General features: G+C 39.9%; 1 protein-coding gene across 2 annotated transcripts in view; it reads left to right on the top strand.

Annotated features, from left to right (window-relative positions):
* mylk4b (myosin light chain kinase family, member 4b) overlaps positions 1 to 12,111 on the top strand; it is a 33,686-nt gene that overhangs the window by 4,431 nt on the left and 17,144 nt on the right. The window contains exon 2 of one of the 2 annotated variants that reach the window (XM_084432938.1): positions 1,894 to 2,127. In XM_084432938.1, coding sequence (XP_084289064.1) covers positions 1,996 to 2,127 — 132 coding nt within the window. In that variant the 5' untranslated portion in view covers positions 1,894 to 1,995. Of the gene's footprint in view, positions 1 to 1,893; positions 2,128 to 8,061; positions 8,649 to 12,111 lie in introns of those variants that run through there. The other variant, XM_084432937.1, reaches the window with a different exon arrangement.

Here is a 12,111-nt window from a genome sequence, read left to right as displayed (position 1 = left end):
ATTATTGGACTATTAATATATCCACCTTATTATTTTGCAATGTGGAAGTAAGCTATTTTCTGTGAACGTGTGAGACTTCTGATTCATTAGCCACTATAGATAAATAAATAACTAAAATAATAACAAAGTGCATGAAACAGTAAAACTATTTGCGCAACAAAGCAGTGTGTTTATAATTTCAACAATACATTAAAAACAATATAGTAAGAAATAGCTGTTTGCAATAGAAGCCTAACAATGTCATAACGAATGACGGAAGCCAGACACATAGGTGCGTCCCAATTCAAGTGCTTATGCACTATGCCGTTTTGTAGTGGTGTGAGTGTGTTCACACTGAAAATTCCATATAGAAAAAATGCACTTTAAATACCCGAATGATGCACTTAATTAACCAACAAAACAAATGGGTGTTTCTCAAATGTAAGGCTGCATTCCTAGTTTAGTCCTTCTAAGGCTTGTAGGCTAGTGTCCTCCTCAGCATTAAAGGGATGGTTCGGAGTAAAATCAACCTAGGGTATTTTGCACCTCGAGCCAAACACCCCCCAGAAGCCTTTTTTCCCTTGGTCGAACATTATTAAAGTTAGAGCTTATTTAGAGATATCAGCCGAATGGCTTAGTGCAGGCGCTAACGGATCCAAGGATGTATCTCGTAAATTACCCCACTAATAATGCCCAGAATGGTACCAAACTTCTACAGTAGTACAGTACTCATAAAACGAGGCATTGGAAAGTTTGTAAGTACATCAGGAGTTTATTTAAATAACACTTGCCTGATGGATCATGCTACTGCTAACCCGGACGTCGAGGTCACTTCCATGATTTGGGAAAAGCACGTAAAATTCCTGGCAGAAAGCGATGCATAAGGATGTAGTGTAATGTAGTGAGTGTGCGGGCGTTGTGGACCCGCCTATAGGCAAAGGATAGCCATAGGAAAGTGAGAGCATGCACTTTATGATAGCTCATCGAGTCGTTTTAAGTTTCCCAATTGCACCCACTGAAAAGGTGTGTATATATTTGTTTACTGTTAGTTGTAACGAGTGTTTTGTGTACTTCGCTGTGTATGTTGATGATAATGAAAAGGATAACGTTAGAGAGAGAGAGGTTATGGATAAGATTTTAATACACACTTCTCATACTGTGTTTATTCAGCTCTTACAGTGATTTTCTGGAGTAAAACTAACGCTTCATCATTTGTGTGATGTACAATAAACTTCATTGAAATCATCAGTATATTTTTGGCCATCATTCGGAAGGGGTCCGCCACAGCAGGCTTGTAATAGAGGATAAAAGCAGATGAAAAATACGTTATAACCGTAATTAAACTAAAATATACCTGTTCCATCTCCATACAGCATATATTCTCTGATTCTATGGGTACTGAGAGTTTCTGTTTTATCATTCTGTGAGATGAGATTGTCCTGCCACTGAGCACGAGCTTGTGAAGCTCCGCCCTCTGTGCGACAGCAACAGCTCATTTGCATTTAAAGGGATACACAATAAAACGATGTGTTTTTCTGAGCCCCAAAATTTGACAATTTAAACATGCTGTAAAAAAATGATCTGTTGGGTATTTTGAGCTAAAACTTCACATACACACTCTGGGGACATCAGAGACTTATTTTACATCTTGTGAAAAGGGGCATAATAGGTGCCCTTTAAACAACGTGGCGCAGGACGTGAAAATGATAACTGTGTCAGGCTGAAACTACTAGCAAAAAAACACTCGCATCACACGCTTGGCGCTGCCGCATTGCATTGCAAAAAGTACACTGATGACCTACTTCTTCTGCTTAGGCTACTAAAATTAACATGTACCACCCGACTCCCCCTTGACTGATTTGTTACTTTTTTTTATTTAAAAAATTTAACTTTTTTCTCGTCTACTATTTTCAGCTCAGAAGACAAAACCAAGTTTACTGCTGACAGGAAGAGGAGGGGTGTTAGGTCCAATTAAACCACCACTGCCCATGCACTGCATTTCTTAACAACAGAGCCATGGAGGGGGAGGAATCACATGTCAAGGAGCTTGATGTGGGTCAACTTGCCGTTTTTGGACACCTTGAACGAGTAGAAAGAATGCGTTGCTACTGGGAGCTCAAACATGTCCAACTAAAGACTCTAGAGCAGGTAACTCCAACAGATATGTTAGACACACACGTCATAGGTGTACACACTAGCGTTTAAAAGTTTGGGGTCAGAAAGATTTTTTAAAAGAAATAACATATTAAACTGATCACAAGTTCCATTTATAATGTTACAAAATATTTATATTTTCTGCTGTTTAAATGCTGTTCTTTTGATGTTTCTAATTATAAAAGAATCTGGAAAAAATGTATTACTGTTTCCACAAATGTATTAAGCATCACAACTGTTTTTATCATTGATAATAATAAGAGGGAGGGAGGGTCGGCCCCTCCTTGAACTGCCACCTCCCCCCATGGGGCCCGGCCGGGCTCAGCCCGAAGGAGTGATGTGGGGCCGCCCTCCCGTGGGCTCACCACCTACAGGAGGGACCGTAAGGGGCCGGTGCATAGTGGATCGGGCAGTAGTCGAAGGCGAGGGCCTCGACAACCCGATCTCTGGACATGGAAACTGGCTTTAAGGACGTGGAATGTTACCTCGCTGGCGGGGAAGGAGCCTGAGCTTGTGCGGAAGGTTGAGAGGTACCGACTATAGATAGTCGGGCTCACCTCCACGCACAGCTTGGGCTCTGGAACCACACTCCTTGAGAGAGGCTGGACTCTCTACCACTCTGGAGTTGCCCATGGTGAGAGATGGCGGGCTGGTGTGGGTTTGCTTATAGCCCCCCAGCTCAGCTGCCATGTGTTGGAGTTCACCCCGGTGAACGAGAGGGTCGCTTCCCTGCGCCTTCGGGTCGGGGATAGGTCTCTCACTGTCGTGTGTGTCTACGGGCCGAACGGCAGTGCAGAGTACCTGGCCCTCTTGGAGCCTCTGGGAGGGGAGCTGGAAAGTGCTCCGACTGGGGACTCCATTGTTCTACTGGGGGACTTCAACGCCCACGTGGGCAGTGACAGTGACACCTGGAGGGGCGTGATTGGGATGAACGGCCCCCCTGATCTGAACCCGAGCGGCGTTCTGTTATTGGACTTCTGTGCTAGCCATGTTCAAGCATAAGGGTGTCCATCAGTGCACAAGGCACCAGGACACCCTACTTTGTCCCTATTCTGCAGGACATCCCTATTCTGTGGAGGTTGATGATCCACTTTGTGGTCGTTTCATCCGACCTCAGGCCGTATGTCTTGGACACTTGGGTGAAGAGAGGGGTGGAGCTGTCAACTGATCACCACCTGGTGGTTAGTTGGATCCGATGGTGGGGGAGGAAGCTGGACAGACTCTACAGACCCAAACGTACTGTGAGGGTCTGTTGGGAACGTTTGGCCAAGTCCCCTGTCAAAATCGGGCCTGGGAAGGGACATGTCTTCCATTGAGGAAGCAGAGGCTGAGGGCTCAGAGGGGGACTCATCCATCACCCAAGCTGAAGTCACAAAGTTAGTTAAGAAGCTCCTCGGTGGCAAGGCACCGGGGGTGGATGAGATCCGAGTACCTCAAGTCTCTGGATGTTGTGGGGGGTGTCTTGGCTGACACGCCTCTGCAGCATTGCGTGGCGGTACATTTTAAAATGTACTTAAATAGAAAACAGCAATTTTAAATTGTAATAATATTTCACAATATTACTGTTTTTGATCAAACAGATTGAGCTTTTGAGCATAAGAGATTTCTTTCAAAAACATAAAATCTTTCCATCCTCAAATTTAAATGGTAGTGTATAAGCCAGGGTGAAATTGCTAATTGTTTGTGCATTATTTCAGTTGTGTTGTGCTGTTTTAAATGTGCCCATAGAGGGGGCTGTATCATCATGGATCACACCCATTATATCTGAAGAAATGTTCTGTTTACAAACTGATGACATATTGTCTGGGGTATTTGACAGCATGCTACAGTTAATTTGAAAAATAGTTTTATGCTTTTTCATTTACTAGCTGATCCATGGGAATTTTTTAGAGATTGGACATGGTCATGTACAATAAACGTGCTGTTGGCACTGTGAATGCTTACTGACCGTCCAGAAGGGGGCGAGAGTTCATGAAATATTTTACTGCATTGCTTGCTGACTCACTAGGCTAGGGCTTTGAAATCTAACAGTATGTCTTGTGACTACACTTAAGACATTTCTTATAAAGTATGAATGATCATGTTTGAGACTATCTATCATCTATTCTATATATTTGTTATTATATAGGATTATATCATCTATCCATTTGTTATTTTACCAATCATTAAACTGAATAATAATGTTAGGGGGTAACAGTTCAGGACCCAAGGAACAGATGTTTTAAAGAAGACCCGGAGTCAGAATTATAATAAATTGAAGAAACGTTTTACTGAAGATAGTTTGCAGTTTCATCAGCAGAAGTCAGCTTCAAGACTCACACAGAAGTTCGTAGGCCCTACACCAAGGTCTAAGCTACCTCCTTGCTTCAGGTTGCAGTTTCTGATTGGCTAAGAACACATATAGTCTAAGCAAATTTCCACACATAGATAAATAGGAGAGTATGTCACCATTAGTCAAGATAGTTGTCACACGATTCCTAGATTTAGGTCTGCGGTGACCTCGGAGGTCGGAGAAAGGCGTCTTCGGGTCAGTTGTTGCATGCCGAAGTGTCCCATAGCTCCTATACAAGACCTGCACAGAACATCCAACGCACACACAAAAGCCTGAGCTAGCTATCATCAGGACAAACTACCAAAACATACTGATAATACATTCCCTCCTCAGGAAGAAGTGCAGATACTATTCACTTTAGTTTCTAGAGAAATACAAGAGGCAATTCTGTAAATCAGGTGAAGTCACGTATAGTTGGACCCCTGTAACCTTAACTCGTCAGCTAGAAACAGATATATAGACAACACATGTTGAGGGTCACATCAGAATGTACCTAAAAGCAGCTGGTTAACACTCACAGCAAACATATGATTAAAAGTATATTTGAATCACTCATTGAATATAGAAATTATTTATGTAGAAATGCTTATCCTTGATTATTAATCCCTCATTACATATACATTAAAGCAGCAGTGGATTCCAATCCACCCCTATTTTGAAGAATGTCAGTAACCAAACAGTTAACTGGAACCATTGACTTCCATAGTAGGAAAAAAAAAATACTATGGAAGTCAATGGTTCTAGTTAACAGTTTGGTTACTGACATTCTTCAAAATATCTTCCTTTGTGTTCAGCAGAAGAAAGAAATTCATACAGGTTTGAAACAACTTGAGGGTGAGTAAATAATGACAGAATTTTCATTTTAAAGTGAACTATCCCTTTAACTGCATACGTTAATGCGTAAATTTTGACAGCCCTAATATATATATATATATATATAGGGCCGTCTATGTAATGTGTCCGATTATGCGAGGGCTGTGTATGTTAAATGGGACCATATATACACTGAATATATATATAGAGTATCTCACAAAAGTGAGTGCGCCCCTCACATTTCAGCAAACATTTTAGTATATCTTCTCAAGTGACAATACTACAGAAATGAAACTTGGATATATTTTAGAGTAGTCAATGTGCTTCTTGTATAGCAGTTTATATTTACTGTCCTGAAAATAATAATTTACTGAAAATAACTAAATATATATACAGCTGGCCTACACCCTAAGTGATAATAGCTGTACGTGTTTAACCATGCAAAGCCACATGTCCTATTCATCATTTTCATGTTTTTGTCTGCTTGACAGGACCATACAAATTTGTGTATCTTATATTAGAGCTAAAATTTGTGCTTTGAGAACAATTCTCTCATACTGACCACTGGATGTTCAACATGGCACCTCATTGCAAAGAACTCTCTAAGGATTTGAGAATTAGAATTGTTGCTCTCCACAAAGTTGACCTAGGCTATAAGAAGATTGGTAACACCCTGAAACTGAGTTACAGTACAGGCCAGGGTCATACAGAGATTTTCCAAGACGGGTTCCACTTGGAACAGGCCTCGCAAGGGTCAATCAAGAGTCCTCGTGCTGTGCGTCAGGTGCAGAAGCTGGCTTCAAAAAACAGACGCATGAGTGCTGCCAGCATTGCTTTAGAGGTTGCAGAAGCGGAAGGTCAGCTTGTCAGTGCTCAGACCATACGGCACACACTGCAACAAGCTGGTTTGCATGGCCGTCATGCCAGAAGGAAGCCTCTTCTGAGCCTGGCTCACAAGAAAGCCTGCAAACAGTTTGCTGAAAGCAACCTGTCCAAGAGCATGAATTACCGGAACCATGCGGTCTGATGAGACTAAGAAAAACTTGTTTGGCTCAGATGGTGTCCAGCATGTGTGGCGACGCCCTGGTAAGGAGTACGAAGAAAATTGTGTCTTGCCTACAGTCAAGCATGGTGGTGGTAGTGGTAGCATCATAGTCTGGTGCTGCTGGTACTGGGGAGCTGCGCTTCATTGAGGAAAACATGGATTCCAACATGTACTGGGACATTCTGAAGCAGAACATGATGCCCTCCCTTCAGAAACTGGGTCGAACGGCATGATAACGACCCCAAACACACCGCCAAGATGACAACTGCCTTGCTGAGGTGAAGATGATGGAGTGGCCAAGTATGTCTCCAGACCTGAACCCTATTGAGCACCTGTGGGGCGTCCTCAGGCGGAAGGTGGAGAAGTGCCACGTGTCTAACATCCAGCAGCTCCGTGATGTTATTATGGAGCAGTGGAAGAGGATGCCAGCAACAACCTGTGCAGCTCTGGTGAATTCCATGGCCAGGAGGATTAAGGCAGTGCTAGATAACAATGGTGCTCACGCAACACTTTGGACACAGTTTTGACATGTTCACTTAGGGTGTGCTCACTTTTGTTGCCAGCTATTTTCAGAGCCGGACAGTAACGGAGTACATTTACTTGAGTACAGTACTTAAGTACAATTTTAAGTACTCGAGTATCATTTTTGGGGAGTACTCGACTTTACTCAAGTACATTTGAGAGGCAAATATTCTACTCTTTACTCCACTACATTTCTATCCATAACCGTGAGTACCCGTTACTTTTTCAAAAAAAAAAAAAAAAAAGGAAAAAAGAAAAATCTCGCAAACCCTAAATTTGTTGTTTACCTCTCAAACGTGATTGGATTGTGCAGGCGCCACTGATTGGGACAGCCTATCAGCAATCACCTTCAGCTTTCTGCCAAAGTCAACTCCATGGTCAGATTTAGATAAGAGACGAAACCATGGATGAAACAATGGATGAAGACGCAGCAGGTCCATCCCGGGAATGTGCCAACCCGTGGCTCCACCTCGCCAGACTATTTCAATTTTCTGAACAAGTTAATGATAGTTTTCACTTCAAGTGTTTGCTGTGTTTACCAATGTAAGCACTGTGGCAGTAGTAATGCAATATTTAGAAAATGTACTCTTGATACTCAAGTACTTTTAAAAACAAGTACTTCAGTACTTTTACTTAAGTAGACATCTGACTGTAGTACTTTTACTTGTACTTGAGTAAAATTTAGCAAGGGGTATCTGTACTTTTACTCAAGTAATGAAGCTGTGTACTCTGTCTGCCTCTGGCTATTTTGACAATAATGGCTGAAAGTTGAGTTATTTTCAGAGGACAGTAAATATATAGCCTACTAATATACAAGAAGCACATTGAAATGTATTATACATATAGCCTACATATATATATATATATATATATATATATATATATATACTGTATATATATCAGTGTATATTTTATATTTCTGTGTATTGTGACTGTGTGCCAGATGACCTATAGGCTGCAAAGCAAAGTCAGATAGGAGTAATCTAAGAACTGCAGTCTATTTAAATCAGATTGCTACTGTTACGGTTTACCCCCCAACATGTCTCTTATCACTTTGTGAGTGTGAGTGCACAGCCTTGGTCTTTTGAGTAGCTGTGAGTGTGTGCTTGAATGTCAGTGTGCACGTGCGCATATCTCTAGTCTGATTATAGTAGTCACACATGCTGAGAACCCATGACAAGTTGCCGTTTCTCTTTAAAATGTTCTGAAGTAACTTAGGCTATCAGTGGACCTGAGATAGGCTGAGTATGCTGCTGTCTATATGTGATGTGTCAGATTATACAGGCCACGTGTAATTCGCCCCATTGTGAGTGTGTGAGTGAGCACTTTTAAGTGCTGTGTCTAACGTTAAAGGATACACCGAGTTCTGCTAACTGTTGCCGTGGAGCCAGAGTTCCACCTGTCCGCCTCTCGTCTCGCTGACTGACAGATGTTTTGCTCCTCATACGGGGAACGTTCTCTCTCCCGTTTACCCATGTCTCTCCTTTGCTGTGACAGCCCACCTTTCGTAATCTGTAGCTCGCCTGGACAGCTGATGTCAACAACCGGACCGGCGTTAAAAGAAAGAGAGCGAGAGAGAGCTAAACAAAGTTAAGGAGTTTAAAAAATAAAAAGCAACGGTTGTAAGAAGGCTTGCTTGGTGTGAATGCAGTTGCCATGGAGAACTTCTTGCAGGATAAGGATTTCTGGATTGTAGGAAGTGTGTGTTTGGTTGCATCCATCCTATGGAGACGATTTTGGAATTTATTTACATACAAGAGGAAAAGAGACACTTCTCCAGAAAGTGCATCTATTGACATTCAGGTAAAACTCATGAATATATCCAAAACTGACATAAAAAAATTATTTTATGTGCTAATCCACACTTAGTTGTATTAAATGAAAATGCTATTTATATGCGGTTATAAAGCACTTTTTCATCTATGGAGTAATGGCTGATGTATTAAAATAGAAAACCATTATTTTAAATTGTAATAATAGGCTATTTCACAATATTACTGTTTTTTTTTTCTGTGTTTTTTATTTATTTAATTAAATAAATGCAGGCTTGATGAGCTTTAGAGATTTCTTTTAAAAACATTAAAAATAGTAATGTTTCCAAACTTTTGACTGGTACTGATATATGAATATATATATACACACACACATATGATAGATAGATAGATAGATAGATAGATAGATAGATAGATAGATAGATAGATAGTCCTTGTTGGTTCCTGACAGTAGTGCAATGTCTGTAAAGAAAATATAGAACATAAAAATTTTAACTAAATTGTACGTAATTTTCCAACTCATTTTCTGTTAAGCATTATATAATGCAGTGCTGCAGTAATAACATTATTATGAATGTAGGCCTATTTAATTGAGTATTTCAGAAAATCTAGTTTTTAGACTTTTAGACTGGGGGTTAGGGTTAGAGATCCTGGGTTATCTGAGAGTCTGGCTGGGGGGTCGTGGTTGAAAACACCTGCCGTAAATGGATGAACCTATGATACTCAGAAGAAATAGATCTTAATGCTAAATAAAATAATGTGATTGATGTGTCCATTTCAAAGACTCCTCTGGGTTATATAGAAGTAAATGTGTACGTTTGATTTTGATTTGAAATTGATTATCTTTGTACTTTTTCACAGAGCAGCCAGTTTTGCTGATACTGATTATAATGCACAGGACTTGTAGAACAATTGGACAGGACACTAGACTTGTAAAACAAGCATATGTTTTGTGACATAACATGACATTGTATGAACCTAAAAATCCCCAAAAGACACTCAACCTGAGTTTTAAAGTATAGCTACACACTTAATAAATCAATTAATAAACCACTGAGTAAACACAATTATTATAGTAATATTTTGAAACATAATGAAATGACCAAACTGCACTGTTAATACCTAGAGTGAAAAGTGAAATGTAGAAGAGAGTACATGTAAAAGGAGTAAAGTTGTATTGTGATCCACTGTCTTCGTTCTCTCGTGTTAGTTTTTGACACCGTTGTAATTTCAATTATCTGCCCTGCTACCCAAGTGGCATTTGGAACAACATGTGTCTCAACTACAAACATTAGTGTTGCTTTCATAGTACATGAGGTAATTATAACCATGACTTATTATTGGTAGCCATGCTAGTTGTTTGCTTTTTACAATTTGTAGAAAAAAATTTGTAAAGGGAGTGAAAATATAAACCTTTTTTACCCATCAAGTTCTTTGAAAATCTCAGGGGCCCTCTAAATCCACTTTCCTGCAGTTTACCTCCAGCCGTGATTAAACTCACCTACCTGCAACTTTCTAGGGCTGCGTTTTTATTAAAGTCTTTATTAAAACTTTGCTCTTCCCTCATCTCGTTCACTCAGATGTACGTCATTGCTTACGTTGCATGAGTGCCTACTACTGGCGGAACCCTTGCAATGGGTTTAAATGGAAAACCGTAAGCCCTTGATCACTTGTGGTGCGAGCAACAGCGAGTTGCTGTTGTGATGTCACAATCGTGTTGCATTGTGGTCTATGGATCTGTATAAAGTGTAGATATGAGTAGACTTGCTCCCTCTGCCAAAATAGAGGGGTCAAGGGTCTGTAAACATCTCTCGTCCACTTGATGAAGTTCAACGCACTTCAAAATGGCGGTGAAGATTCCCCCAAGGAGAAGTACTTAGGGAAGTTCGCAAGTGTGTCTACGTTTACACAACAACAATGTACTAAAAATGGAAAAGTTTTTCCTTTTCTTTTTTCGCGTACAGGTCCACAAAGTTGTCAAAATGATCCCCTTTCTCACAGATCCGCAAAAATGACTAAAAACGCTATATTATTAGCCCTGTAGTTTGCAATGTCACTTTTGTAAAGAAACACTATAGACTGAACACATCATACGCATAGGCTTGGTGTCACAGTTTTCACAAGTTTGCATTTTTGTAGTTTACACTGAGACGGTAACGGTATCGTTTTCAAAAACTTTGCATTTTCAGGACGTACTTGTACCACCTGACTGCTACAGATTCATTTTGGTCATTGATAGTGCTGCCATATTCCGAGTCCGAGGACGTGACCAGCTCTGAATAGAACGTCACGTGTTGTCATCTTGAGACTACGGTCATTACGACATGGTGTGAATGCAGCATAATGCAGCCTGTAATAGTAATCCTGACGACCTAATTTAGCTTGTTCAGGTGTGTTTGATTAGGGTTGGAGCTAAACTCTGCAGGAAACTGGACCTCGAGGGCCAGAGTTAAGAACCCCTGAGATAGTTCATTTTGAGTTTTGATATTTTTTAAGATAAACATATGTAATGTCTAATATCTAATAATCTAAAGTAAACGTGGGATTTGTGCCTTTAATGCTTAAAAAAGTCATGGGACACCAAAGTGTATTATATACAGTAAGTGGTAAAGTTAAAAAAAATTAGGACATTTTTGTAATCTCTACCGCACTGATCTGGCCTTTCAAATAATTTTACTCACAACACACAAAAATACATTTTATAAATCAAAGATTTGCCACAAAAAAGTAAAAAATATATAAAGTAAAACTAAGCATTGACATTTTAAGAAAAGACAAAAAAAGGTGTTACTCCTGAAATAACCTGTCCCATGGTTTAGAACAGTGTGTGCTAATGTGGAAAATTCTGTCTTAACTCAAGTCTTGTCTTCGGGTGTGATTTAGAGGTGTCTAAGGAGGGAGAGAGTTTCTTACTGACATCTCTGCATTGTGAAAGACTGCAAACTTGTTAGTTGAGTGTCAGGTGGCAGCATGTGGCCATACACATATTGAGAAATGTGTCTGTCATCTTGCACTTAAAAAGTATTTAGGAGTAAATTTAAGATTTGTGTATTTGAATCGCATATCAAATTTCCATCCATTTGGATTACACAGTTTTAACATAAAATAAACACATAAATGAAACGGGTAGAATATTCCATGATTTTTTTAAAGTAGATATCTTACCTGTTTTTTGCCGGTTTTATATGGATGCATGACAAATATTCATCACATTACGTTTATTAATTTATGTTTTAACTGTGTAATCCAAATGGATGGTAATTTTATATGTAATTCAAAATACATAAATCTTAAATTTGCTCATACAGTTGCTCATACAGTTCTGCACAAATTTATTATTTTTAAGGTTTTTAGCACTTATAATGTTATTGCATTCATTCAACATAAAACTTTAAACTAAGTTTTTCTTTAAAATGACACAAAATTACCTTGGTTCCCTGAGATAACGGGAGCGAGCATTGCATGGATGTTTTGGCACATAGGGGGAAAACTCA

Source organism: Rutilus rutilus, assembly GCF_951802725.1.
Source record: "Rutilus rutilus genome assembly, chromosome: 15".
NCBI lineage: Eukaryota > Metazoa > Chordata > Actinopteri > Cypriniformes > Leuciscidae > Rutilus > Rutilus rutilus.
The sequence above is the reverse complement of the archived record's forward strand: the minus strand, read 5'-3'. Positions and strand labels throughout refer to the sequence as shown.